At 45.4% G+C, this 27227-nt stretch overlaps 2 protein-coding genes across 5 annotated transcripts in view; one reads left to right on the top strand and one right to left on the bottom strand.

The window, feature by feature from the left end:
* The window catches only part of Grtp1 (growth hormone regulated TBC protein 1), a 37696-nt gene extending 36680 nt beyond the window's left edge, over positions 1–1016 (top strand). Inside the window, exon 8 of one of the 3 annotated variants that reach the window (XM_029553715.1) lies at positions 693–1016. In XM_029553715.1, the coding sequence (XP_029409575.1) occupies positions 693–782 (90 nt within the window). In that variant the 3' untranslated portion in view covers positions 783–1016. The remainder of the gene's footprint in view (positions 1–692) is intronic. The other 2 variants (XM_029553717.1, XM_029553716.1) reach the window with 2 other exon arrangements.
* A 2206-nt stretch (positions 1017–3222) lies between these two features.
* Positions 3223–26996, bottom strand: Lamp1 (lysosomal associated membrane protein 1). 2 transcript variants are annotated; one of them, XM_008848426.3, is made up of 9 exons: positions 26779–26996; positions 20038–20162; positions 16959–17178; positions 16411–16569; positions 6923–7101; positions 6045–6167; positions 4857–4923; positions 4602–4772; positions 3223–4157 (listed from the first exon to the last, which is right to left on the bottom strand). In XM_008848426.3, the coding sequence occupies exons 1-9, from the start codon at positions 26822–26824 to the stop codon at positions 4018–4020; spliced, it is 1230 nt and encodes a 409-aa protein (XP_008846648.1). In that variant the 5' UTR covers positions 26825–26996; the 3' UTR covers positions 3223–4017. The 2 variants fall into 2 exon arrangements, with proteins under 2 accessions (XP_008846648.1, XP_008846649.1); XM_008848427.3 differs by having other exon boundaries at positions 20038–20159; positions 26779–26995.
* Positions 26997–27227: the final 231 nt, after the last annotated feature.

Genomic DNA, 27227 nt, shown 5'->3' with positions numbered 1-27227 from the left:
GAGCCGCTTGCAGTTAGCCAGCTATGTATGTGCACACACGTGTGCTGAGGCCTGAGGACATCCTCTGTTAAGTGCCATCCACCTTATTTTCTGAGATAGGAGCTTGCCAATTAGACTAGCCTGGCTGGCCATTGAGCCCCAGGGAGCCTGCCTTTCCAGTGCTGAGATTATAAGCCTATGTCACCACTTCTGGCTTTTTAAAATGTGGGTTCTTGGGATCAAATGCAGGTCCTCATGCATATTAAGCATTTTGCCAACCTTCACCTAAATTAAGAAGGGATGCCCAGCTGTGTAGCATCTGAGTCTGCATGCTCTTAGCACACCTATAGTGTAGCTTCCTGTGCAAGCTGGCTGTGAGGAACATGGCTGGATGAAAATTAATTGCCTGTGGATACAGTATCCACTGTCCTGGCTTCCTGTAACTGGCTCTGCAGGAAAGGCTGGCAGTGCTTTGGGAAAGTCCCTGGTAAGCCTCAGTTTATTCTTCTGTTGGATCATGCTACATTACTGCCCAAAGTCTACAGTAGTGGGGTGACTGCTTTAACATGGAGCTCCAGAGGTATAGGTGGAAGCCTATCAGTGGGAAACAGGACTGCTATGTGCTGGGGCCTTTGGTCTGTCTGCTGGGTGCCAACTTTTGGGGGGGGACAGCCAAGGTAAAATGTGTTATTGGGTTTTTGTTTCTCCTCCAGAAAATATTCTCAGAACCAGGGAGCTTGTCCATGACGACCATCACCAGACTCCGAGAGAGCTGCCGAGCCTCACTGTTAGCACAGGGCTGAGTGCACAGTGTCCTGCTGCACTGCTGGCACAGCTCTTCCACAGTTGACACTTGACCAATTCCTACTGCTTTTCCTGTTCCTGTTGTAAATACTTAAAATCATAACTCTCTTAATGCTGAATTTTTTAAAGACAGATTTAAAATCATGATAGTTTGTAACTTTTCAGTTATCTTTGGAGTCATAAATTGATTTTGATCTAGAAATGACTCATCAAATAAAGGCATTTGCCACGGAGCCTGATGTCCCAAGTTTGGTTCCTAGAACCCGCATGTGAAAGGAAGAGAACACTCTTTCAAGCTATCCTCTGACCTCTACACACATGCTGTGTACACAAATCATTTCTGAGATGTCAGGAATATTCAGATGTGAAGTGTACATTTGTGTCAAATAAAGTATGTCAGCACTGTTTCAGTGTCAGTAACAAAGTTATAACAGTGGCTGTGGTGTGTGATTTCTTTATAGTGTTTTTTCTAAAGCAGCCCCACAGCTGTTCCCTGCTGGTGAGGGACAGAACACTTCCTGCCCAAAGAGTGTGTGGCCTATCTACCTTGGCAGGGCTGGCTTGAGGGGCAGGTGAGGCACAGGGCAGTCCACATTCTGAGCAGACTGTGATGACTGCTTCCAGTTAGGCTGGTCACAGTCTTGTCCTGCCTCTTGTCAGGAGACAAGCTCCTCAGCAGGCCAACTTTCCAAAGAGCCAAGGGGTCACACATCCTACCTCAGTGCCCCATACACATAGCACAGACTGACAGGCCATCAGAGGTACTTTCTCCCCTGGGGACAGGCCATTCACAAAACTGGGTCATCGGGTTCTGGTCACTGGCAGCTGCTATTAATTGCAAGTAGACACTGAGCCCTTTATCCTGTAGCCAGTCACAGTGAGGGTTTAGCACTATGTCATGCAAGACAGGCTGGGTCCCCTTGAAAGGACACCCTCCAGTGGCTGCAGCTTGATGGCCCCCAATCCTTCTGATGTACTGTGCATTACTACCCCATCCAGGAGTGAATGGGCTCAGATCTGTATTTTGTCACTACAGTTCAGGTCTGTTCTCAAGGAAAACAGTTTTATCTCTAAGGTATAGCTGGAGACTGGCTTCCTCAGCATTACCTGTGAAGCAGAGTACTGCAGTCTTCCGGTGCCAAGGGGAGTCCAGTCAGTCACATAGACTCAGTGAATCCCTTGAATATTCTTACCCACCCAGGCACACAGCTAGCTCCTTTCAGCTCAGCGGACTTCATGCTACTCTTTAGTTCTCAGACTGGGAAGGTGACACCTGAGAGCCTTTTATCCTCCAATTACTACAACACCCCCCTGAGGGGGGGGCGACAATGGACAACACACATCTCCCCCCTTCCCAAGTGCAGGAGTCCTAGGGTCTGGCCGAGAGGACCTGAGTGGCAGAAGTCAGGGAAGGGTCAAATTCCAGCACCACTGGGCAGGCCTCTCAGTGTATAGGGCCTTGCAGGATTCTCACTGTGTAGGATCTGGCTCCCAAAGCCACAGGCATGAATATAAGGTAGGCCCCCTGCTCTGTCTCCTAGGCCTAAAGAAGGGGGCTGGCACCCAATACTTTCAAGTGCGGAGATCTCATGTCATGGGCCTTTCTGGCTAGTCTTGAAGTAACTACAAGGGCATCCTCCTGCATCTGCCTCCAAGTTACTAGGATCATAGGCATGTGCTACATTCCAGGCCTCAAGGGTCTTTGAATCCGCTGCTGTGGTGACTGGAAATGAGGGTTTCACAGGCCTTTCACCTATCTCCCAAGCAAGCAGAGGATGCTAGTGAAGCTGCAGCAGCATGGCAGAGCCCACTGCCATTAACATTCTTCTGGACAGCCTGTGCCTCAGAGAACAAAAAGGAGGGGCTGTGGGAGCAGAGCCTCAGCGACTAAGCATTGGCCTCTTTTCTCCAGCTCGCCACATGTTTAATCTGTGACTGTGACATGGGTACAACTCATGTGGAGACTACACTCATGGCCAACATTCTCATTTAAGAGCTTCTAATCCCAGCACTGAGAGGCAGAACCAGGAGAATCAGCTTAAAGCGCCATCCCTCTGCTACACAGAAAGTTCCAGGCCAGCCTGAGCTACATTGACATCCTGTCTCAAAAAAGACCCATTTATGAGTTTATCTAGCATCTAGAACTATGATGAGCACATTTATTAAAAACAGACCCATGCTAGGCATGGCAGTGCATGCCTTTGATCCCAGCACTCGGGAGGCAGAGGCAAGCAGATCCTTCTGAGTTCAAGGCCAGTTCGGGGTATAGGGAGACCCTGTCTCAAAAAGATCAACCAATCCATACCTAGTTTTTCTCAAGTGCTGCCCAGAAGGCAGGCTATTCCAACACTCACTCCCAAACCCTGAGCACATGAGCAGCACCGCTGCCTCCCCCATGCTGAGCTCTCTTGGTGGCTCACAAAGTCCAAGGTCCAGACAGACAAAGAAGGAGACTTTTTATTAGCATTGTTACAGGCAATGCGTTACGTAAGCTGATCCTCAGTGTACAACCCACCCAAGCCGCAGAGGACAGGTTAGCAGTGTAAATCTATTATTGTACACAGTGCAGAAACAGGGCCACCCTGAACACCAACAGAAGACTGGAAATTACTTTACAAAAAGTAAATAAAAATAATGCCATTTTCTATTTAGAAAAGTGCCAGCTTGTGGGCAGCAGAGCACGGAAAACACTGGTGGTTATGCCCCCCAGTCAGAGAGCAGGCTGGGGCCCTCAACCAGGCCCCCAGGTCAGACAGCCCAATCTGAACATCCAGAGGTTCACCATTTGCTCACTTGCATGGCAGGCCTTCCCTGCTCTCCTATTTCTAGCTTCCTAAGTGTGCAGCCTAATGATCAGCCACCCTTATCAGGCCCAAGTGTTTGGACCAGAGATTCCCTTGTAAGGCTTAAATCTGAGTAAAGAATGAAGAAACCAAACACCAAATCTTAAAAAGTCAAATGAATGGAGCCCGTGCCAATTCAGAAAAGCACTCTCGCCCTCCTTAGAGCTCTACTTTGGTAATATTAACATTTAACCAGTTAGCAAAATTAACACCGTCATTTCAATAGTTACTCCTCTGTGCATAGTAAATGTTGCAAGATGAACTTCACATTTGATAAAGCAGATTTGAAAACGGTTTGCCAGAAAGTGTGCCTCCCTTTCACACCTATCTAAGGTCGGGGTCACAATAATAGGCCCCTGTGCGTCTGTGGCGCACCCGCCCACCCACCAGGCTAGATGGTCTGGTAGCCGGCGTGACTCCTCTTCCTGCCGATGAGGTAGGCGATGAGGACGATGAGGACCAGCCCTGCCAAGGCACCGCCCACAGCAATGGGGATCAACATGTTGTTCCCATCCAGCACACATTCTTCCACTGCAAGAAAGATGGACCAGTGCACTCAACCACAGGGCTTGCCCTTCTACCCACTCGTTCCTCTCTAGTCAGAGTGGAAAGGATGAGGCTAGTTCATCGTTATCTGGGAAGTCTACCCAGCTGAGAAATCACCAGCATGCTCCTCCCAGGTTAAAATGGAGGGTGCCAACCATTGTGGGTTGGGTTGGTCAGCTGTGTTGCACTTGGGCCTTGGGGTCCTCAGACACTAACCACTTCAGGGACCACTTTTAGAAAGGGAAACCAATGTCCCCAAACATGACCACCTGCCTCACTGAGGGCATCCTTGCCCCACACGGGGAAATCTCAAGCTGGGAAGAGGGGGTAAGTTCTCTGCCCTGACAGCCTGTACAGAAGCCAGCCAGCCAGCTCCCACACAACTACTTCTGCACTGTCATGATGGATGCTCATCTGTGTGCTACTTACCAGATCCAAACCTGTCACTTTCAACCTTGAAAGCCTGGATCTGAATGCTGAAAATATTCAAGGAAAATGCCTTGGTGACAAGGATCTGCTCCTCACTGCTACACTTGTATGAGTTCCCGATGGTGGCCTGCAGAGCTCTCAGTGAACTGTTGGCAGCTCTGAATGTGGGATCTGCAATGAGAGGAAGTCCAGTCATTACAGTCCACCCTGGGTGAGAAGCACATGAATTTTAAGGAGGGAGAAGGTATGTCTCACCTTTAGCATCCGGAAAAGTTGTGTTCAACTGGATTCCTTGCAGGAAAAACTGGCTAGAACTTGCATTCTGAAAGAGAGGACAACCCTTAGCCAGGAGATTCTCATTTATAGCAAACACAGTCAGTCATTGGTCAACTGACTTCTGGGTCTGTGGCACAAGAACAAAGCACAAATTTAGGTTAGCTCTTTCCAAGTTTTTTTCTTCTCCCTCCTTTCCCCGACTCCCCCTTTTCTAGACAGGGTCTCATTATATAGCCCAGCCAGGCCCTGAAGTCATGTTCTTCCTGAGCCTCTACCTCCCAAGTACATACAAGCATGTACCAGTACACCCAACTCCTCCCAGACGTAAGGTTATTCAATAAAAGTGAGACTATAGATGTTACTAAAAGTAAATAAATCTTTTCCAAATATACAGCAAAATTAAGATCTATTATAAGAAATAACTGTTAGCCAGGTGTGGTGGCACAGGCCTTTAGTCCAGCATTCAGGAGGCAGAGGCAAGTGGGATCTCTGTGAATTCAAGGCCAGCCTGGTCTACACAGTGAGTTTAGCTGGGGCTATAGGGAGATCTTGTCTCAAGACCAAAAAACAAAAACAAAAGAAAAACAAGAAACAACTGTTAATCAACTCATTTCCATGTTGTATTAATAAATTAATGTGGGCTGAGGTACAGTTTGGGGACACAGCACTCACCCAGCATGTATGAGGCTCTGGGCATGTACATTATCCAGCACCACAAAGTGGCATTTATAGTCTTCCTATTTTACTTTCCTAATTATGAATGATTCATTCCAGGAAACAGTAAAAAGCTATTACCTAGAAGCCATGTGGCAAAGCCTGACTCCATGTGGCCTGTGCAGGCTGGGGCTGCCCTGGGCTAAGTCCACTGTTCTTTGCAACTAAACTAACCACCAAGCCGACAATAGGCCCTCTCCAAATGTCTGCAAAATAAATGAGCTGGTGGGTATTTGCTGGTGAGAAGGAAGGGAACTTATGAAATCCTATTATACAGGGTGAGCAGAACAGTGAGTCACCTCCTCCCCAAGGAAGCTCTGTGACTGCTGGGCTCTTCTCCATGGTCATTCCAGCTTGCACCCTGACTGCCACCATACTGAGAGTATGAGAAAAGGGGGCAGAAGAGCAGTCCCGTGAGTGTACTCCAACTGATAAAGGAGAATAGAGCCTTACCATCCCAAACTCCAACACCAGGATACTCTTCGGGTACCATAGGTTCAGGGTCACCATGTGGGCGCTGCAGGTCCCATTAGATATGGTCTCATTTGAGTTAATGTTAAACACTCTGATCACAGTCTAAACAAGAAAAGCAAACAAGTTACCACTTTGGGCTCTGGGCCCCTCTCAAAAAAACCTGAAAACACCCTAACAGTAATGGGATGGATTCATCCAGCAAATAAATCAGAAGGAAGTCTGAATTCACCCCTGTGCAAACTGCTGGGTTTCCTAAACGGTGCCCACTTTTCAGACTGCTTTGACTGGCATGGGAAACTTAGATCCTGGCAGCCTCAACTAGTCCTTCTGCCTCAGCTTCCTGAGTAGTTGGGACTATAAGCACAAACAATCCTCTCCAGTTCAGCCATACACTGTAAGCCAGTTTCTCCCATCCCCATAGATACTGTTCCTATTAGGGGACAAACAAAATTTCAGAAGTTATAGAGTGTTTGAGGCTGGGTGTGGTGACGCATGCCTTTAATCCCAGCACTTGGGAGGCAGAGGCAGGTGGATCTCTGTGATTCCAAGGCTAGCCTGGACTACATAGCGAGTTTCACGAGAGCTGGGGCTGAAGGGAGACCCTGTCTCAAAAAGACCAAAACAACAGTGTTTGAGTGATAAAAGCTGAAGGAAAATGTGATGCTCCATCCACGATAAAGGCACTGCAGGTGATGGTGCACCACTACCCAGCAGACAAATGTAGCCCAAGCCACAGAGCAGTGGGCAGACTGCACATGGGTGCAGGTCAGCACTGGCTTTTGGTCTGCACAACTGATGGTGCACCTGAAGCCACATACCCCTGATGAAGCAAAAGCAAAGCCTTGACTCCCCCGTACCGAGTTGTCCTTCTGCAGGTAGGTGACGTTCAGCTGCAGTGCCATCATAGCCAGCAGGCAGGTTCCATTCTCACCACTCACGTTGTACCTGGACACTGAGGGGTTTGTGGGCACAAGTGGTGGCAAGGGGCTGGGTGGTGCAGTGGTTGGGGAAGGTTCATCTTGCTTGCAGCGTGTCTCTACAGGGACAGGAAAAAAAGGTACATGGGAAGGATGCTCAAAGTTCAGCTTGTTATAACTACACTAGCTACTGGAGTGCATCTCAGAAATGAAAACATGTCTCCGAACTCTGCAGAACACACCCCACCCCCAAATCATGGCAACTCTATCTTATGCCTTTGGAGAGCAGGACAAGGCCACATGCCCAGTAGGTTCTGAGCAGCAGACAGAGGACCCAGAGCACATCTGTCTACCTGTTTCCCCTCCTGGACATACTCTTCTCATCCTGGCCTTCCCAGTGGCACACAAACCCTCCAAGTGAAAGTCTTGCTGTCTGGGTCATGGCACATACAGCAATGTGTCAATTCAAGTAACCGCACTGAAATGCCACATATGAGGCACTAGCTAAAAACAAAATAGGATATCCTTGATAGGTCTTGGTCATGACCCAGCCAGGGCTACATAGTGATACTGTCTCAAAAGTAATAATGTAGTAAAGAGAGCCCTAAATGGAAAGAGCAGCTGAAGCTGCCCCATCAGGACACACAGATTCTAAAGAGTATTTACTTGGTGAAGCTTTAGGGTAAATTTCAATTCCCCTGTCACCCACTAGGGGATTTACTGAGATCCAGTACTCCAACATTTGTACAAAGAAAGCAGTACTTCCCTTTCCAAAGTGCACTTCTTTGTAAATTTAACTACCAGCCGGGCGTGGTAGCGCATGCCTTTAATCCCAGCAGAGGCAGGCGGATCTCTGTGAGTTCAAGGCCAGCCTGGTCTACATACTGAGTTCCAGGACAGCTGGGGCTATAGGGAGACCCTGTCTCAAAAAGACCAAAAAAACCCCCACAACTACCAGCACCCCCTTTCCCCCTTTCCCATGCCTCCCTGTATCCACCATCTCTGGTCTGTAAGGACTCTGTGGATCCCTGGATCTGGGAGCTTTCCCAGACCTGTCTTGATTAATGCATCTTTCAACTCTCAACAGAGAAGCTTCCTTATACAGCAGATGTGATTAACAAAGAGAAGTATGACTAGCCAATGTGCAGAGAGCAAGAGGCTGCAGAGTGCTTACTCCTGAATAGGACAAATATATCAATGATATCTGTCTCCCAAGGCTCAGGGATCATTGCAGAAGAGGGGGCAGAAAGATTTGAGAGCCAGAGGTGATGGATGACCACAAGGAAAGTTTTTCAGACAGTTGGTAAAGGGGGGGCAGGGGAAGCATGTACAATTCCCATGGAAACTCAAGCCAAACGATTTTAGCAGACATGGAAAAGTGGGCAAGAAACCCCAACCCTACTTGAGAACAATTTGCAACCTATGGCTGCTTGGAAAGAGAGATTCGCGTCTCATAAAAGTTGAGATTCGCCGGGCTCACGCCTTTAGTCCCAGCACTCGGGAGGCAGAGGCAGGCGGATCTCTCTCTGAGTTCGAGACCAGCCTGGTCTACATAGTGAGTTCCAGGCCAGTTGGGGCTACAGGGAGACCCTGTCTCAAAAGAGAGAGAGAGAGAGAGAGAGAGAGAGAGAGAGAGAGAGAGAGAGAGAGACTCTTGGTGGGTTGACCAAGCTCCAGTGAATAAACTCACACAAAAGAGAATTTGGGGTCACAAATTTGACTCTATGGGCATATACATATACATTTTATGAGTACAGGAAAACTGGTAGGAAGTTAGTAAGGGGGACTGTAGATATGGGAGGGGATCCAAATATGATCAAAATATATTGTATGAAATTTGAAAAATTCAATTAAAAGGAGAAAAAGAACTATAAAATGACAAAAGAGAGAAAGAAATTAAAATGACAAGCCAGGTATGGAATCACATGCCTGTAATTCCAGAACTCAGGAGGCTGAAGCAGGAAGAACAGTAGTTTGAGGTCAGCTTAAACTATCAAGAGTCTGTGTCTCAACAAAACAAAACAAGGGGGGGGGGAGTCCATAGAATGGGAGAAAACTATTTGTAATCATCTCTAATAACTTGTATCCATAATATTATAAAAATTCTTACACTATTAACACTAAAATGACAACCCGACTTAAAAACAGGCAGATTTGAATAAGAATATTCTTAAAGAAGCAATACAAATACCTAATAAAGACTAAAGAGGCTCAACATTGTTAGTTATCAAGGAAAACTAGATTTTTAAAAAAGTGAGAAATGACTTCTTATCCACAAGAATAAGAAACATCATCAGTTTCAGACAGCAAGTAAAGAAATGGAGCCTGGGGCTGGGGAGATGTCTCAGTGGTTAAGAACACTGACTGTTCTTGCAGAAGACCCAGGTTCGAATCCCAGCACCCACATGGCAGCTAACAACTGTCCGTAACTCCAGTTCCACGGGATCCAATGACCTCTTCAGTCCTCCTCAGGCACTGCAGGACACAGGTGCACGTCTTACATACATGCAGACAATACATGTATACACATTAAAAAAAAAACAAAAACTGGAGCCTTTATACATTGCTTATAGGGTTGAAAACTACTACAGTCACCGTGAAAAACAGTCTTAATATTTAACTCAAAATCTTTTAAAATTTACTTTTATGTATAGGAGAGTTTTACTTGTATGTATCTAAGTACACCCAGGTGTGCAATGCCTGGAGGCCAGAAAAGGGCGTGAGACCTCACTGGACCTGGAGTTACAGTTGTTAGCTGCCATGTGGGTGCTGAGAACTGCATGCAGCCAGTGCTCTTACTGAGCCATCTCTCCAGCCCTGACCTGTTGCAGCAATGTCTTAAGATGCTGGCCCAACAGCTCCACTTTTGATACTATGTATGCTCATATAAAAAAAAATTTATACACGGTGGCACAAGTCTTTAGTCCCAGCAGTTGGAAGGCAAAGAGCACTGGGAAGGCAAAGGCAGGTGGATCTCTGTGAGTTCCAGGCCAGCCTGGTCCACACAGTGAGTTCCAGGCCAGCTGGGGTTATAGGGAGACTGTCTCAAAAAAAAAAAAAAAAAAAAAAAGCCATACACAAATGTTTACTGTTGTGTTATTTATAAGTGCTGAAGTAGAAATAGCCCAAATGTCTGCTGACTGGATGAATAGACAAACATAATACAGCAATTATCCTTACAATGGATTATTAAAACAATAAAAGGAATAAAAGTATGTTGCAATATAGGTAAAGCTTAAAGGAATTATGCTAAATAAGAAACTTCTAGCCAGATGTGGTGGTCCACACCTTTAATCTCAGCACTTGGGAGGCAGAGGCAGACAGATCTCTGTGAGTTCAAGGCCAGCCTGGTCTACATAGTGAGTAGGACAGCTAGGGCTACAGTGAGACCCTGTCTCAAAAAGACCAAAAAAAAGAAACTTCTATAGTTAGTATCCGGAGTGTCCTACATAGGCACAGCTTGGTACTACTGGGAGTCACTAAGACTTTTAAGAGTTGGAGCCTGATGGAAAGATTTCAGGTCATTGGAAATGTGGTTTGGAAAGGAAGTAACAGTGGGTCTCAGGCCCTTCTCCTTCCTCTCTTCCAAGCCACAGGTCAATGGTTTTGCTCCACCCTGTGTTCCTGTCTTGTGCCTACCACAGGCCCCAAACAACAGAACCAATTAATCATGGACACAAACCTTTAAAATCCAGAGGCAAAAGAACCACCTTCAGACTTTATAAGTGATTACCTCAAATATTTTTATAATGGCAGAAAACTGACTAACTCAGACACAAAAGGCAGTACAGAAAACAGGTTAGTGATTTCTTGAAGGTAGGGGGCAAGAAAGGAATATAAGATTGGCTGCTAAAGCCAGGCGTGATGGTGCACGCCTTTATTCCCAGCACTTAGGAAGCAAAGGCAGGCGAATGAGTTTGAGGCCAGCCTTGTCCACTTAGGATTTCGAGGCCAGCTGGGGCTACAGGAGACCCTGTCTCAAAAAGGCCAAGAGGAAAGAAAAAAAAAAAGATTGGCTGCTAATAGATTACTCTATTTCTGGGGGGGATATATATGAAATGCCCCTCCACAGAGTAATAGTTAACATGAACTTGAATTATATCCAAGTGTGAGTTGTACAGTACACGAGCTGTACTTTTTTTTTTTTTTTTTTTTGGTCTTTTTGAGACAGGGTCTCCCCAGTAGCCCCAGCTGGCCTGGAACTCACTATGTAGACCAGGCTGTAGACCTCTAACTCACAGAGATTTGCCTGCCTCGGCCTCCTGAGTGCTGGGATTAAAGGCGTGCACCACCTGCCTGGCTGTGAGCTGTATCTTAATAGTCATTAAAAAACAAACAAAACTACCAGGGCTGGAGAGATGGTTCAGTGGTTAAGAGAGCTGGCTTCTCTTGCAGAGGACCCATTGTTCAGATCCCAGCACCCACATCAGTTGGCTTACAACCACCTGTAACCCATGCATGTATGGGCTGCATATGCCTAAATACACACACATCACGCATTAATACTAAATTTATTTAAAAGTACCTAACTACAGGGACTGGGAAGATGATCTAGAAAGTAGAAGATCTAAGTTCAAATCCCTAGCACCCATGTAAACAGCTAGGCATAGCAGTGCACACCAGTAATCCTAATACCAAGAAGGCAGGGACAGGAAAATCCCTGAAGCTTGGAGTCAGCTAGTCCAGCCCAGGTTCAGTGAAAAGATTTTAGTCTAAACAGTACAATGGATTCTCAACTAGTTGCTTTCTACTTTGGACAGGTGCATGCTAAGGGCCTCATAAATATACTGAGGACAATCATGTGGTTCTTTAACATGACCATGTACAAACTAGAAGTAAATAAAAAGCATTGTGTTGAAAAAAATAAGTACAATGGAAACTGAGCTTACTAGTGCATGCCTTTAATCCCCACACTTGGGAGGTAGAGGCAGATGATCTCTGAGTCTGAAGCCAGCCTTGTCTACACAGGGAGTTCTAGGCCAGCTGGAGCTATAGAAGACCTGTCTCAAGCCCCACCCCCAAAGTTTTTGAATTATGAAAAAAAAAGTGGGGAGTGATAAAGACACCAATGTTAAACTCTGTCCTCTATGTGCATGTGCACTCACATATAAACACATACAGCACACATAAAACTACACATGTGACTTGCAGTGGAGAAGGCAGGGGACATAAAGTAACCACTCAACTTTGCTGTGATCCTAAAACCATTTTCAAAAGTAAAGCCTTTCCTAATAATTATCTTTAAGAAAACCAAGTGAGGGGCTGAAGAGATGGCTCAGTGGTCAAGGACATTGGCTGCTCTTGCAGAAGACCTGGGTTCAAATCCCTTACAACTGTCTGTAGCTCTAGTTACAGGGGATCCGATGGCTTCTGTCCTCCATGGGCACTGCACGACAGGGCTGCACTTAATATACATGCAGGCAATACACTCATACATATAAAAAATAAAATTTTTAAAAAAGAAAAGAAAGTGAGGCTGGGCATGGAGGTACACACTTCTAATCCCAGCACTCAGGATGCAGAGGAAAGAGGATCTCTTTAAGTTCAAGGTTAGTCTGGTCTACATAGCCAAAAAACCAAAAACACCACACAAAACCAAATCAGAAAAAAAAGTGAGTTTATGTTAGGTCTCTATTTTCTAGTCTAAACAGAGCAGCCAGTCTTCCATGACCTGCTACTGCACAGTCCCTGGACTCCAAGTTCCTTGTGGGCCACAAAGGAAGTGGCCCAGGATGATGAGCCACTCTATGTCTAGTCTCAACAGTAGCAGACACCGGGTAAGGTCAGCAAACCAGACCCTAGTCAGTTAGGTCTATGCTTTAGATCCAAGAGAATCATGAGGGCCTGAACCCAGACCACCTAGAACCTTAGCACTACACTGCTCTCCAAACACTAGTCACTCTGCCCAAGTATCACCACAAGCATCTATGGAGGTGCTTCAGGATAACATCTCCTAGACAGGCTACCTCTCTCTCTTTACCTTCCTATCAAGCAGATGCAGCTACAGCTGGTTTGAAAATGAATGGCCGGCTGTAGTGGTACACGCCTTAAATCCCAGCACTGGGGAGGCAGAAGCAAGCAGATCTCTGGAGTTCAAGGCCAAGCCGGGTCTACATAGTGAGTTCCAGACAGCTGGAGCTGTAGGGAGACCCTGTTTCAAAAAGTCCAAAAAAAAAAAGATGATGAATGGTAGTATTCAGAAGCTGTGTTTGACTCTGGCCTCCACTACCACATGACGGTGAGTCTATATATATGTGTCTATGGGAATGGAATCATTGCTTCAACCGCCAAGGTTTGTCTGGAAGATTAGAAGCATCAAAGCTGGTATAAGGACTTGGGCTGAAGAGACAGGTCAGCTAACAACTGTCCATAACTGCAGTTCCAGGGGATCTGACACCCTCTTCTGACCTCTGCTGGCACTGCATGAAACAGGTACACTTCTACACATAAAATAAAAATACAAATAAAATATTTTTTAAAAATAGTAAAAAGGCCGGGCGTGGTGGCATATGCCTTTAATCCCAGCACTTGGGAGGCAGAGGCAGGCAGATCTTTTTGAGTTTGAGGCCAGCCTGGTCTCCATAGTGAGCTCCAGGACAGCTGGGACTACAAGGAGACCCAGTCTCAAAAAAGACCAAAAAAAAAAAAAAAAAAAAAAAAAAAAAAAAAAGAAAAAAAAATCAGTAAATAAAAAGGTCTTGACACCAATCAGCTTCTTTCAGAACCTCACTACTTCTAATTATGCCTAGCTTTCGGGAGCTAGGGCTCTTTTTACCCCTTGTTCTGTCACAAACACTCTTAACACTGGATCAGGGATCAGAAAACCATGCCTATAAAGTGACAGTAAATACTTCTGACTGTGGCTCTCCACTGCAACAACTGGGTTCTGCCACAGTTAGTGCAAAAGCAGCTGCCAACGAGTATGTAAATAAGAGTGGCTATGTCATAGCAAATCTTTGCTTCTAGACACTGAACTTTCCATGTTTTATAAAATGGTCTTTTTGTTAACTTTAGGTGACACAACAGGCTGTGCCAGCGTGCCTTCTGAGAGCACACACTATTACCTCTGACCTACAACTGAGCTAATTAGCACTGTAATACAGTTACTTAGTTATCTCTCTCCAGTATCCACCTCAGTCTTTCAACAAGACTGCTGAGGAAGACAGAATCAAAGCCAACCAGGGAAGGGCTGAGATTTTGGAAGGGTATATTGTTGTCAGGCCAGGTAAGCTCCCCTAAGGCAAATCACATGCTCTCATTTGTCAAAAAAAAAGGATGACTTCTGACCTGGCTGGAAGGATCCTGCCAATCTGGCCCCAGTAGGTCAGTAGGTACAGACCAGGGGTTACACATCCTCAAAAAAGCACCTGCCTGAGCTGCACTGAGGAAACTGGGAGTTTGGGAGTGTGAAACCTCAGCCTGACCACAATGGATAACTTAGGTAAGGAAGGTGTCAATGGCTTTGCCTTTCTGCACCTTTATCTTAAACTACTTTTTAAATGCATTCCATGTACCTTAATTATAGATTTTGGATTTCCTCCCCTATCTGTACACCTCCCATAGCCCCCTTGAAGGATTTCATGCACTCTGTCACATATTTAAAATTAAATCCTATGAAGTCAAATTTGTGTCCCCAGACGTACCTTGGTATAAGTTCATCCACTGGAGCCTGGTCAGTCTATGTAGTACCACTCCCTTAAAGAAGATCAACTTTCCCTCACCAGCAGTGATCAGTTGCCAATAGTTCCTCAGCTAAGGTAGGGGCTTCTTATCTATTTCTCCATTTATGTTGGGTCTTTATCTGAGCTTGCACGGACCTTATGCATGCTATTACCATTGCTTTAAGTTCATATGACCAAGTTCCCAGTCACCCGGAAAACTGTTTCCTTGTGGTCGGTCATCTACTACCCATGGCTCTTAGAGTCTTTCTGTCCTCCCTTCCTCAATGGTTCCTGAGCCCTGAGTTGCAGAGGTTTAATATAGGAGTCCTATCAAGGAACACGTACTCTGCAGTCTTTTATTCTCTATATTTCGCCAGTTGTGGCCTTCTGTTTTATAATCACCATCTGTTCCATGAGGAACCTTCAATGGTAAGCTTTTTTCCTGTTTGTTTTTTGTGTATGTGGCATAATACCGTCCTCCAAATGTCAAGTTTGGATTCACCTGCTTGCTCTGATCACCACAAATGAACTTGACTATGGATGCTTGCAGGAAAGGATGGACAGATAGTCATCATGCCTTCCATCCAACCAGGTGGCTTGAGTTGTACATGGGAGAGGGACTAAGGACAGGAACAGGAGAAGTCAGAGTGAGGGGTGTGGCCTTTGCCATCTTGGGCAGCTTCTGGGAGGTCACAAGGGCCCTGCCATGATGTAGAGGGGAGCCCACACCTGCCTACACTTTTTTAATTAACTCCCTCACCCATTTGCTGTTAGGAAGCCCAAATAAACTTGCTAGGATTTCACAAACTGCCGTTTTGTACCTTGCTTTGTCCTTCGGACAGGGATTGGGAACCATGATGACACACGACGGGATGCTCCACATGACTCCCAGAAGGAATTTTAGCAACAGTGTATATGTGATGTAGTTTTAGTATGACATATGCACACCTGTACATGTGCACAGAGACCCAAGGAAAATGCTGGGCTTCGTCACACTTTGCCCTTATTCCCTTGAGACAGAACCTCTCACGAACCTGGAGCTAGGCTGGGAGCCAGTAAGCCCCAACAATCCTCCAATCTCCTCATCCCCTCAACTCCTTCCCACCACTATGGTTAACAGGCCATACCCTATTTTTTTCTTTTTTTTTGTGGGTTATGGGGATTTGAACTCAAGATTCTCATACTTACACAGCAAATGTTCTAACCCACTGAACCACCTCCCCAGCACTTGCATGCCCCTCTGCACAGGTTCTACCTGTCAAGCCTGGAACTCACTATGTAGACCTGGCTGGCTTAAACTCAGAGAGATCCACCTTGCCTCTGCCTCCAGAGTGCTGGGATTTAAGACATGTGCTACCACATTTGGCTTGCACCCTTAACAAAAGCTACATGCAACCTTTTGGCAATATTCAAGAATGCAGTTAAATCATATGACACTATTCACCATGGCCACCGTGTCATTCAACAGTTCTCCAGAACTCCCTCCCCAGCCATCTGAGACTCAATATCATCCATGTTCCCATCCCACCCTACTATTAACATCCATGAGATCACTCTTTTACATTCCATGAGTGAGTGAAACCATGTAGTATTGTCTTTTTTCTGCCTAGCTTGTTTTAAGCCAACTTAGTCTATCCTTTTGATCAAGATGTGCCCATCCTCATCTTCAGAGGTCACTATCTCTTAAAAGCAAAAGGACTACCAGACAACTGTGCAGACTTGCTCCACTGTGGGAAGTGTCCTTGCAACCAATGGCCAGAACCTCACCTTCCTTGCTGAAGCTGCTGTTTGACAAGTAGGCCTGGATGGTGGCATCTTGGAGAATGATGATCACATCACGCATATGGACCTGGGTGGCACTGACACATCGGTACTTTTTGTCTATGTCTGCCTTAATGTCAGTTATGGCATCTACGGTCTTGATTCCTACAGTCAGAAACAAAATGACAGTAACAAAACAAGTTTCTTTTTTGCTTGAGTTAAAAAAAAAAAACCCAAGTCGGACAAGCTGCAAAACGCAGATGACCACAGGAGGAAAATGGAAAAGAGGAAGGGAGTAAGCCATGCCCACTGAGTTAGCCAATATAGATGTCAACCGCATGGCAGGGAGGGGAACATTAGAGAAAAGAGTGAAGAAGTTAAACTACCAGAGGTAGCATACTCAAGCTCTGGCCAGCACCCAAGAGACAGAAAAGAAGAAAAAAGGGAAAGTGACGATTCAGAAAGGCAGAGACACAATGACCTTCGTGCAGCTCGTAGAGACTGTCAGTTTTTTTTCTTTCAGTTTTCCACCTCATCATAGTTAGCAGTCTTACCCTTGGAGCTTGCATTAGGGAACTTCTGTGTATCCGACAAGTTATAAACAAAACGCATGAGCTGGACACGGTAACGTGTTGCATTCCTTGTGAAATTTAGTGTCAGTGAATATCCTCTTTCAAAAGCAATTGTGAGGCTGGGTTCGGAAGCATTTTCTCCACCACAAGAGCTATTGCTATTCAGTACTGTTGCAGAGGATGGCAGGGAAAAGCTCGCGTTCTAGAACAAATACAATTGTGACAGGACCTTGGTGAGAATGTATGCTGCTAAAGAGAGGAAACATCGCAAAGACCTGTATATATACTGATATAAACTTAACTCTCAATGTTAAAGTATTCATTTAAAGCTTTTTTACTCGACAGTGTTTACACAAATTTGTGGGATTCGAGAAAAAAATTGTATATATATAATATATACTATATATTTTTATGTAGACCAGGCTGGACTTGAACTCACAGAGATCCGCCTGCCTCTGCATCCACCACCACGCCTGGCAAGGAATTTGATATAATTTAATATACATATACAGTACATAAAGATTTAAATCAGGGTAATTAGTATTTCCATCTTATGTTTCTATGCCCTGGGAACCTTCAAACTCTTCTAGTTAGTTTGAAATACTAACACATTGTGGTAAGCTTTGGTTACCTCAGTGTTCTATAAGGTATTCCTTTTTTAATGTAACAAAAAACAACATGAAAGTGTCTCTACTACCTATCAGAAATAGTGAAAGTCAAGTTAAGTTTGAGAGAGCTGACTTATTCATATTTTAAACATCTGCTTCTAGGTCAGTGGGGAGTTAGGGGTCTGCTTCTACCTCAGTGTGATGGCACAACCCCTGTGATTCCAACAATCAAGAGACTGAAGCAGAAGATCTCAATTTGAGGCCAGCCAGTGCTACATAGTCAGGAGTCTCAAAAAATAAAATTTAAAAGCAGTCTACTTCTGGGGTTGGAAAGATAGCTCAGCGGTTAAGAACACTGAATGTTGTTGCACAAGACCCGGGTTTGAATCCCAGCACCCACATGGCAGCTAACAACTGTCTGTAACTCCAGTTCCAGGGGATCCGACACCCTCTTCTGACCTCCATGGGCACTGCATGACATGGGTGCACTTACATACATGCAGGCAATACATACATATACATAAAATCAAAATAATAAATAAAATATTTTAAAAATCTACTTCTGGGGCTGGAGCGATGGCTCAGCAATTAAGAACACTGGTTGTTCTTGCAGAAAACCCAGGTTCAAATCCCAGCAACCACATGGCAGTTAACAACTGTCCATAACCCCATTTCCAGGGGATCCAACAGCCTCCTGTCCTCTGCAGGCATTTCATGACACGGGTGCACTTACCTACATGTAGGCAATACATGCATACACATAAAATAAAATAAAATATATATAAAAAATAAACTTCCATTAAATTATTTTAATTTATAACAGAATAAAAAATAAAGTTATCTTGAAAGTAAATGAATCTACACTCAATGTTACTGCTTTTTTGGCTATAGAAATGTTTAGGGGCTGGAGAGCTCAGTGGTTAAGAGCACTGCTCTTAAAGGGGATCTGGGTTTGATTCCCAGCATCCGCATGATGGTTGACAACCGTTCATTCATAACTTCAGTTCCAGGGGAGCCTTCTTCTACCTCTAGGGGCATAGCATGACATGGTGCCCTTACACACATGCAGGCAACACACTCATACATATAAAGATAATAAATTTTTCAAAGAAAAGAAATGTTTAAAAGAATGTGTGGTGGCGCACACACCTTTAATCCCAGCACTTGGGAGGCAGAGGCAGGAGGAGCTTTCTGAGTTCAAGGCCAGCCTGGTCTACATAGTGAGTTCCAGGACAGCTGGGGCTATAGGGAGACTGTCTCAAAAGACAAAAAAATAAAAATAAAAAAGAATGCTTTCCTATGTAGGGTGTGGTAGAGCAAGTCTTTAATCCCAGCACTTGGGAGGCCAACCTGGCCTACACAAGTGAGTTCCATGTCAGGCAGGGCTACACAGTGAGACCCTGTTTCAAAAAAAAAAAAAAAGTTTCCTAGGGTCAGGGATACAGCTCAGCTGGTAGAGCACTTGCCTAGCCTGCATAAAGCTCTAGCTTTAACCTCTAGCACTACATAAATCAGACACGATGAGGCAAGCCTGTAATCCCAGCAGTTAAGAGATGAAGGCAGGAAAAGCAGGAAGTTCAGGCTATTCTGGGCTACATATCCAGTTCAAGGCCAGCCTGGGCAAAAATGAGGTCCTGCTTCAAAAAAATTAAAACAAAGAAAAGAGGTACTCGGATGGCTCAGAGGTTCAGAGCATTGGCTGCTCTTCTAGGGGACATGGGTTGAGTTCCTAGCATGCAGGTGGCAACTCATAACCACCTGTAACTCTAGTTCCAGGTGATCCAGCACTGTCTCTGGCTTCCACAGGCATCAGCCATGCACTTGGTACGTATACATACACACAGGCAAAACACTCATTTAAAAGAACAAAACAAAACAAAAAACCAACCCTCACCAAAACCAAAGAAAAGTAAAGGAGAGGCTGGTGAGATGGCTCAGGGTATAAAAGTACCTGCAGCCAAGCCTGACAATCTGAGCTCAATCCCAGCACACATGGAAAGAAATCAACTCCCCCAAATTGTCCTCTGGCACCTGTACACACGAACACACGCACGCACGCGTGAGAGAGATATGCCATTTAGTATACATCTCTTAGAATATAATTACTTATCTGAAGTAAATGCAACAGATTAAAAAGCTAGAATTAGTTTATTGAGCCTGAAAAAATAAAAAAGCTAAAAAAGTATCACCAAGGGAATGTTCAACAAATTTGCTAGATACAGGGAAGTACTGCACTGGATCTGTAAACATAACCATGAAGAAACCTAGAAAATGTTAAAGCTGAATGGGGAGAGCAGAACTCAAATGGTTTGTATGTGACTATAGCTATAAGCAGACAAGCACTAATAACTGATGACCCTAGAAAACACATGCAGCACAAGTGAAAACCATACTAAGAAAGGATACTTTTTCAAAGATTTAATACACAGAAGTAAAGCATGGATGTCTCCTACCTGTGAACCATGCCCAGTCTCGTAGCTGGTCCAGAAGGTGGCAGAGAAGTTGGCCATTATACAAGCTGTTCCATTGCTGTCTTTCACCACAAATGTTGCTGAGGCACTGTGTGCGAGGCCTGCTACTTCAGTAAAAAGAAACAATCATATACCCATACCCATTTTAAAGTACAACTGGGCAATTCACTGTACTTGGTAAACTAATCAACTAAACAGGTGGGTTACACAGGCTGGTGCCCTGCTCGACTCCTGCAGGTGTCCTGACCCTAGATGTTATATGAAATGCCTCTCCAAAGCTGTCCCATCAGCTTGCCAGACCCACTCCTTAGTGTTTTATCTCTCAAGACAACCCGGAGGAATCCAGGGGCAAGTCTGCAGTGTCTCTCACTGGGGTCCTAAGCTGGTACTTATAGTCTGACTAGTTTCTACTTCTCAGACCAGGGGCATGGCAAGAAAGGCCATGGGATCAATGGCCTGACCTCAAAGAGAATGCCTTGATTCCACCTGTATATGGCTGAGCGACCTTAGGCTCACCCTCAACCCATACACACACATGGGTTTCCCTATTGTGACATGTAGAAACTCTAAAGGTCTTGTAGCTAAGAGCAGCCCTTCCTGAACAATTCCTCTCTGGCTTCTTTAATACTTAGCACTAGGAGGCTGAGGCAAGAGGATCACCAGTTTGCCAGCCTAGACTGTATAGGAGAGCTACCAACAAACAAACAAACAAACATACTAGGAGAAAAATCTCACAACTTTCATCAAGCAGCAAGCATAAGTTTATCACTAGGCAGAAAAGCAATCCTTTGACAACTCACGAGTTTCATTATAATTTACAGATGGGCAAAACCAGTTAGTTCTGCTCATTTTAATGCCATATACCTATCAGCCACCACTGTTGAGTGAATGGTCCAGAACTGACAGACTGTCACCTGTCTCTGCTGCTACAAGGTTATACCCACTCTTCCAATGACACTGACATCATTTTAAGTGTGACTGTCTAATAAGCAAAACACACCTGCAGCCTAATTTGTTGCTCTAACTATAAATATCACAAGCACACTTAGGGTATGGCATTCTCAAAGACAGGCCACTCATCTTTTCATTTGAAATCCTATTCCTGGCACACACCTGTAATTCCAGCACTTGGAGGTAGTGGGAGGTGGATTTTGAGATCCAGGCCAGCCTGGTCTACACTGCAAATTCCAGGCCAGCCAGGACTACACAGTTAAGACCCTGTCTTTTTTTTTTCTTTCTTTAAATCCTATTCTCAAGCTGACAGATCTATAATCCCAGTACTTAGGAGTGTGTGAGGCAGAAAGATCGTAAGTCCCAAGCTGGTGAAGGGGTACGTTACAATGGATTCCAATGAATCTAATTTATTTTTGCAAAATGAAAAAAAAATAAAAAATTTTGAGTAACCAGTATTCAAACCTAAGACTATAACTAGAAATCACAATACTCTTCCTTAGGGTTCTAATAAAGGAAACATCAAAACCTACACTCATGAAGCTGCTACATAAGAGTGTGGCAACCTGGAGCATACTCCCCAAAGCCTAGGCAGTTTATTATAGGGCAATGTTGTATTAAAAACACTTCTGTGGTTATTTATGTGTATCCCTAGGTGAAGCAAGCAGGTGCTAGCCCACCAAGGGTCTGCCCACAAAGACACTGGTGTGCCCAGGACTTACGCCCTCAATCCACCACTTTCTATGTTCCTCCCTAAGACCTAAGCCACAACCCTCTAGCCCTGGTGATGCTGGCTGCCCTGGGCTGGGCTCTGATCTCTGGCCTGGGTTGCCTTCCTAGCCAGTGAACTCCCAAGAGCACCTTACCCTCCTGGGACTCCTCAAAAAAGTATTTTCACACCTCACTCTTATTTTTATCCACTGTATAAATAACTTGCTATTGATAAATGAATAAAAGCATTTCCAATGACTATTAACTCTAAAAACAGAGAAGAGCCAGCAAGATGGCTCAGCGAGTAAAGGTACTTGCCACCAAACCTCACCACCTGAATTTGATTCTTAGGAATCACAAAGTAGGGAAGAACTGTGCCCTGCAAGTTATCCTCTGGCCTACACATAGACACACATGTTAAAAAAAAAAAGAACAACCCCCTCCCACCAAAAAAAAAGAGGCGATTCCATCACAATTCTCAATAGTAGACAGTGGTTTAAAAAAACAAAACAAAACACCCAGTACGGGGGCTGGGGAGACAGCTGAGTGCTTAAGAGTGCTTACTGCTCTTGCAGAGAACCCCAGTTCAGTTCCCAGCATCCACATGGCAGCTCACAAGCTTTTGTAACTCCAGTTCCAGGGAATGTGATGCTTTCTTCTGGACTCCCAAGGGCTCCTGTACATACGAGGTGCACATAAATTTTCACACATAAAAATAAAAATTAGGCCGGGTGTGGTGGCACACGCCTGTAATCCAAGCACTTGGGAGGAAGGCAGAGGCAGGCGGATCTTTGTGAGTTTGAAGCCGGCCTGGTCTACATAGTGAGTTTCAGGACAGCTGGGGCTACAGGGAGACCCTGTCTCAAAAAGACCAAAAAAATAAAAAAATAAACAGAACATGTCTGGGTATCGTGCACACACCTGCAATCCCAGATGCATAGGCAGGAGGATCACACAGCATGAGCAGTCAGTCTGGTTTACGTAAGTTCTAGACTAGTCCAGGGCTATATATGTAGCCCCTATCTCAGGAAAACAAAAGCAAGCATACAAATCAGGACATTCTGACACACAACTGAGGGACACAACTGCAGTGGTGCTACAAACACCTGTAGCCTGACCACAGGCAGAAGGAAGCAACATGCCAGTACACAGAGAATGGGCTCTAGAACCTGAGGTAAGGCTCTGTACCAAGCCCAGGCTTCCTTGGCCTGAGATGTCCTTAGCAGTAAGATTAAATGACATATGCTCAATACAGCAAATGTCCCCATGGGAGCACCCAGTCCAGCTCTTACTAGGCTCTTTTTGTTTTGTTTTGAAACACGGTTTTATTATGTAGCTCTGACTGGCGTGGAACTCAGAGACTGACCTGACCCTGTTGGGATTAAAAGCATGCACCACCAATCATCTCACCCTAAGTAACTTGTTAATCACACTTTAAAATGGGCCACCTGGGGGTGGTGCATCTCATTCATCTCAGGCAGAGAAGGGTGGACCAGGCCAGCCAGAGCTACATAAGGAGACCCTGTCTCAAAACAAAACAAATAATAAACTTCAGTGGTACTACATGCCCTTATTCTAGAAGGCCAGGGAGTCTGAATTATCAAGAAACTTATCCCAGGGGGTTGGAGAGATTGGCTCAGCAGCACACATATATACACACACACACATACATGCAGGCAAAAACATTCATATTCATATATATAATGCAAAAATAAATCTCTAAAAAGAATATCCTACCAGAAGAAAATTTTGGTCATGAGAAAAATGTTAACAAGAGTGTCAGAACACAAGATTATAGGAAAAATATGTCGAAAAATACATGCACACTAAAAATAAGAGTTCTTTAAAATTCCCTAGCAGTGACAATTCGTTTGAAAAAGAAACAAAAAAGCTTTTTTCAAAAAAGATGCCTGCAGCAATCCTAGAACTAGAACAGGAGCACAGGAGCAGCTGTCAGGGACCCCACCTGCCTGCTAATGATAAAAGTGTTCACTTCTCCAGGGGCCAAAGGAACAACTCTGGCCAGTTCTTTCAAAACACTCCCACTTGTAGAATTTCCTTCCTTGCAACTAGTGCTACTGTGGGAAGCACGGGTCAGATGCCTTGTGTTCCTGGCCAGTGGCTCGTCCACCCCTTATGTGACCTTGGGGCTAGTATCAACCATCCAACTGTCAGATTACAAAACTGAGAACAGCAAAGGCTGCAGAACCTGGAGCTTAGTTGTCAGATCACAGAGCAGCCATACAATCAAGGACTTAGACATTAGCTTTAAGGCTAGCTACTGTTATTTAAACATTCAGCTTCTATAGGCCCACTGTTAGCCAAGTTCATTATCTAATCAAAAAGCCAAGCTACTTAACAATCATTTGTGATTTGGGGTCTGGGGACTATCTCTTGCTTCCTTGTCCAGGCTGTCCTGGAACTCTCTGGCTTCAAGTGTGTTGTCACCAGGAAAGAGGAGGGCCTGCTTAACAAGTACTTGTGACCCATTTACTTTTTGACAGGCACTGCTCAAAGCACTTTGCAATTAAGACTGCCATGACAACCCTAAACCGTTGTCACTATTATGATCCCTCCTAAGGTGGAGAAGGCGAGACAATAACTTGTTCAAGGTCACACAGCAAGATAGAGGTGGCCTGCTGACCATGCTGCTTCTCCAGCACTTGGTGAGGGAATGGGCTTCATATCCTGAAACACTAACTTCTGCAGGGATTGCCATGTGATAAACAAATCAATACATTTCTGAGGCTGGAGATAGGGCTCAGAGGTTAAGAATACATATTGTTCTTCCAGAGGACCTGAGTTCAGTTCCCAACTGAACCCCAACTGTAGGGAATCTGACATCCTCCTCTGGCCTCTGCAAGCAATGCATTCATGTTCATAAACCCACAGACATATGGATACACATACATAATTAAAAATAAAATTTTTAAAAATCAAAACATTTCTTTAAAAAATCAATTTTCATCCAGGTATGGTGGTTCACACCTGAAATCCCAGCACTTGGCAGGCAGACCTAAGTTTCAAGTCAGCCTGGGTTACATAGTGAGACCATGTCACCAACCAACCACATTTTTTCTTTGATTCCTTTAAATTCAGTTTCTTAGCCAGTGACACACTAACCACTAGTGAACTGAACAAAATTACAGTATGACCTCTGAGATAGTGAAGGATTCAGTTTTCCACCTGAACAATTGACAAACTTCCACAATCCAGGCTAACATTAACATAAACTTCTCACACTTTTGGAATGCCTCATCCAGAAAGGGGAAGGTCAGGGGCAGATACCAATGAACAGAGTCCCATTAGCAAACCATACACTAGTTTCAGTTCACACAAGGCTGTGCTTTCTATGAAGTATTTACACACAAGGCAGCTTTGAGTAGTTTGTAATTAATGTTGGAGCAATTAATTTGGAAGCCAATTTTTTTTAAAGGTTTCTTTTTGATGAAGTTCTGCATTTAAAATAAAGACCTCGCAGCACTTGGGAGGCAGAGGCAGGTGGATCTCTGTGAGTTCCAGGCCAGCTGGGGCTACCCTCTCTCAAGTGCCTCCACCAAAAAATGGTCGGCAGAAACTACCCAAATCAAGTATCACAGTAAGCATCATAAATGAGTCCAATGTCATCTGTGCCTGTGACACACTGAGGACCCAAAATTACTTCTGTATTCCTGTCACAATTCATAACCTTAACCTGAGCAGAAAAAAAATCTGATAAACCTGTCCTAGTTTCATTTCTGTTACAAAAAAAAAAAAAAAAAAAAAAAAAAAAAACTGACACACACACACACACCCTCAAACCCCAAATTAAGACAGATCTAAAGCCAAGTTGTACCCTTTGTCAAAGTTGGGACATCACTCAACTTATTATATACAGTAGTACTCCAAGTTATCACAACTAGAGTTACTGACTTTTCCTCTCTTTAATTTTAGGTTTTGTTCTGAGGCAATGTCTCACTCTGTAGCCCAGGCTGGACTCACAGAAAACTTACCTCTGCTTTCCAAGTGATAGGATTTCAGGTATGAGGCACCATGCTCCGTTTTATTATTTTTTTTGTATGATTTCACTACTAAGCCCAGGCTGACTTCCGATTCTAAATCTAAATCCTCCAGCCTCAGTCCCCCAAGTTTAACAAATGTGAGCAGCCACAAGTTAATATTTTAAAACATGAAATATGGCAAGTGTGATATCCCACACTTTTAATCTCAGCCCTTGGGAGGCTGAGGCAGGCGGAACTCTGAGTTCCAGGCCAGCCTGGTCCACAGTGAGACCCTGTCTCAAAAACAGATAAATTATAAGGATTCCTGGCCATGGCAGGAATGGAACTCAGGGCCTTTAACTTGGCAGCCAAGGGCTGTACTGCTGAATTACACTCCCCAGCGCTTGTAAGCTTGCCTAATAAACAGCATTCTGACATAACAGACCTCGTTGCTGCAATTCCTATTCTAATGACACCTACCGCTGAAACGTCACAGGTTCTTACCAAGATTCTGGTTGGAGAAGGCCGAGTAAGCGCCATCTCTCTTCATCATCCAAAGAGTTCATTTCACACAAAAAGCAAAATAAAAACGGAAACCAAAAACCCATAAAGTGGCAGTGACAGAGTTTTGGTGATGGATAGAATGAACTTCAGCGATGCTGGGAATTCGCGAGCTGGGGTGCTCCAGCAGTGCAGTCCCTATCTGACCCAGATGAACCCTCGCCAGTCGCCTCTCTTTCGTCCTACAGAAGAGGACGGCACTGCAGCGGTTTAAACCCTCCACGTTATTCGGGGCGAGGCGGCAGGAAGAGCGCCCCAGGAAGGGGTTCAGAGACAACACGCACGCCTCCCACCAAAGGAGAATGCGTGCGAGAGAACAGCCTACCCGGAACTACTACCGGGCTCCTCCCGGAGCAACTCAGGGACCCGCTGGGGGCCCAACCCGCGGCGGCGAGCTTGACTGCCAAGTCCTCGAGGCCCATCCGCGGCCCAGAGCCCGGTTCCCGCCCGGCCCAGCTCCTCCTTCCCGTCCGTCTGGAGCCATCGACCCCGCCCGACCCTTCCAAGGCCCAGCGCTCACCCAGCAGCAGTAGAAGCAGCGGCCGCCGGGCGCCGGGGGCCACCATGGCGCGACGCAGCCGAGGCCGGGGCGGGCGGCGGTTGCGCGTGCGGCGGAGCCGGCGGGAGGGTGACGTCCACCGATTCGAGGGGCCCGGCTCCTGTGGCGCCGGCACGAAGGAGACCCAGAGGCCGGCTGCGCCTGTCACGTGAGCCGCGCCGCGCCCGCAAGTCACGTGAGCCGAGGGTCTCGCGAGAACACGCCTTGCGCCTCCTCCCCGCGCCCTGGCCTTGCTCCCCTCCACACGTGATGTCAGCCGGCACGTGATCGCACCTGCCACGTGATCCCGCGGTCGGCGACCTTTTCCCGCCAGCCTCATCCCTGCGTCCTGAAATGGAAAGTAGGCTGCGGTTTTGGGAAAGGAAAGAGGAAACTGCTCCCGGGAAAGTGCTCATGGAAAGAGGAAACCG

Source organism: Nannospalax galili, unplaced genomic scaffold (genome assembly GCF_000622305.1).
Source record: "Nannospalax galili isolate Female #2095 unplaced genomic scaffold, S.galili_v1.0 scaffold744, whole genome shotgun sequence".
Lineage (NCBI taxonomy): Eukaryota > Metazoa > Chordata > Mammalia > Rodentia > Spalacidae > Nannospalax > Nannospalax galili.
This window is presented reverse-complemented; position numbering and strand designations above follow the sequence as displayed.

Bases quoted from the DNA above. Each gene is read 5' to 3' on its own strand.
- Lamp1 (XM_008848426.3), bottom strand. From the start codon at position 26,824: ATGGTGGCCCCCGGCGCCCGGCGGCCGCTGCTTCTACTGCTGCTGG. The intron at 7,102-16,410 runs GTGAGGTTCTGG...CTGTCCCTGTAG, and splicing joins CAGCAGCTTCAGCAAGGAAG to AGACACGCTGCAAGCAAGAT. The intron at 4,773-4,856 runs GTGAGACATACC...CTCTCATTGCAG, and splicing joins AACTTTTCCGGATGCTAAAG to ATCCCACATTCAGAGCTGCC.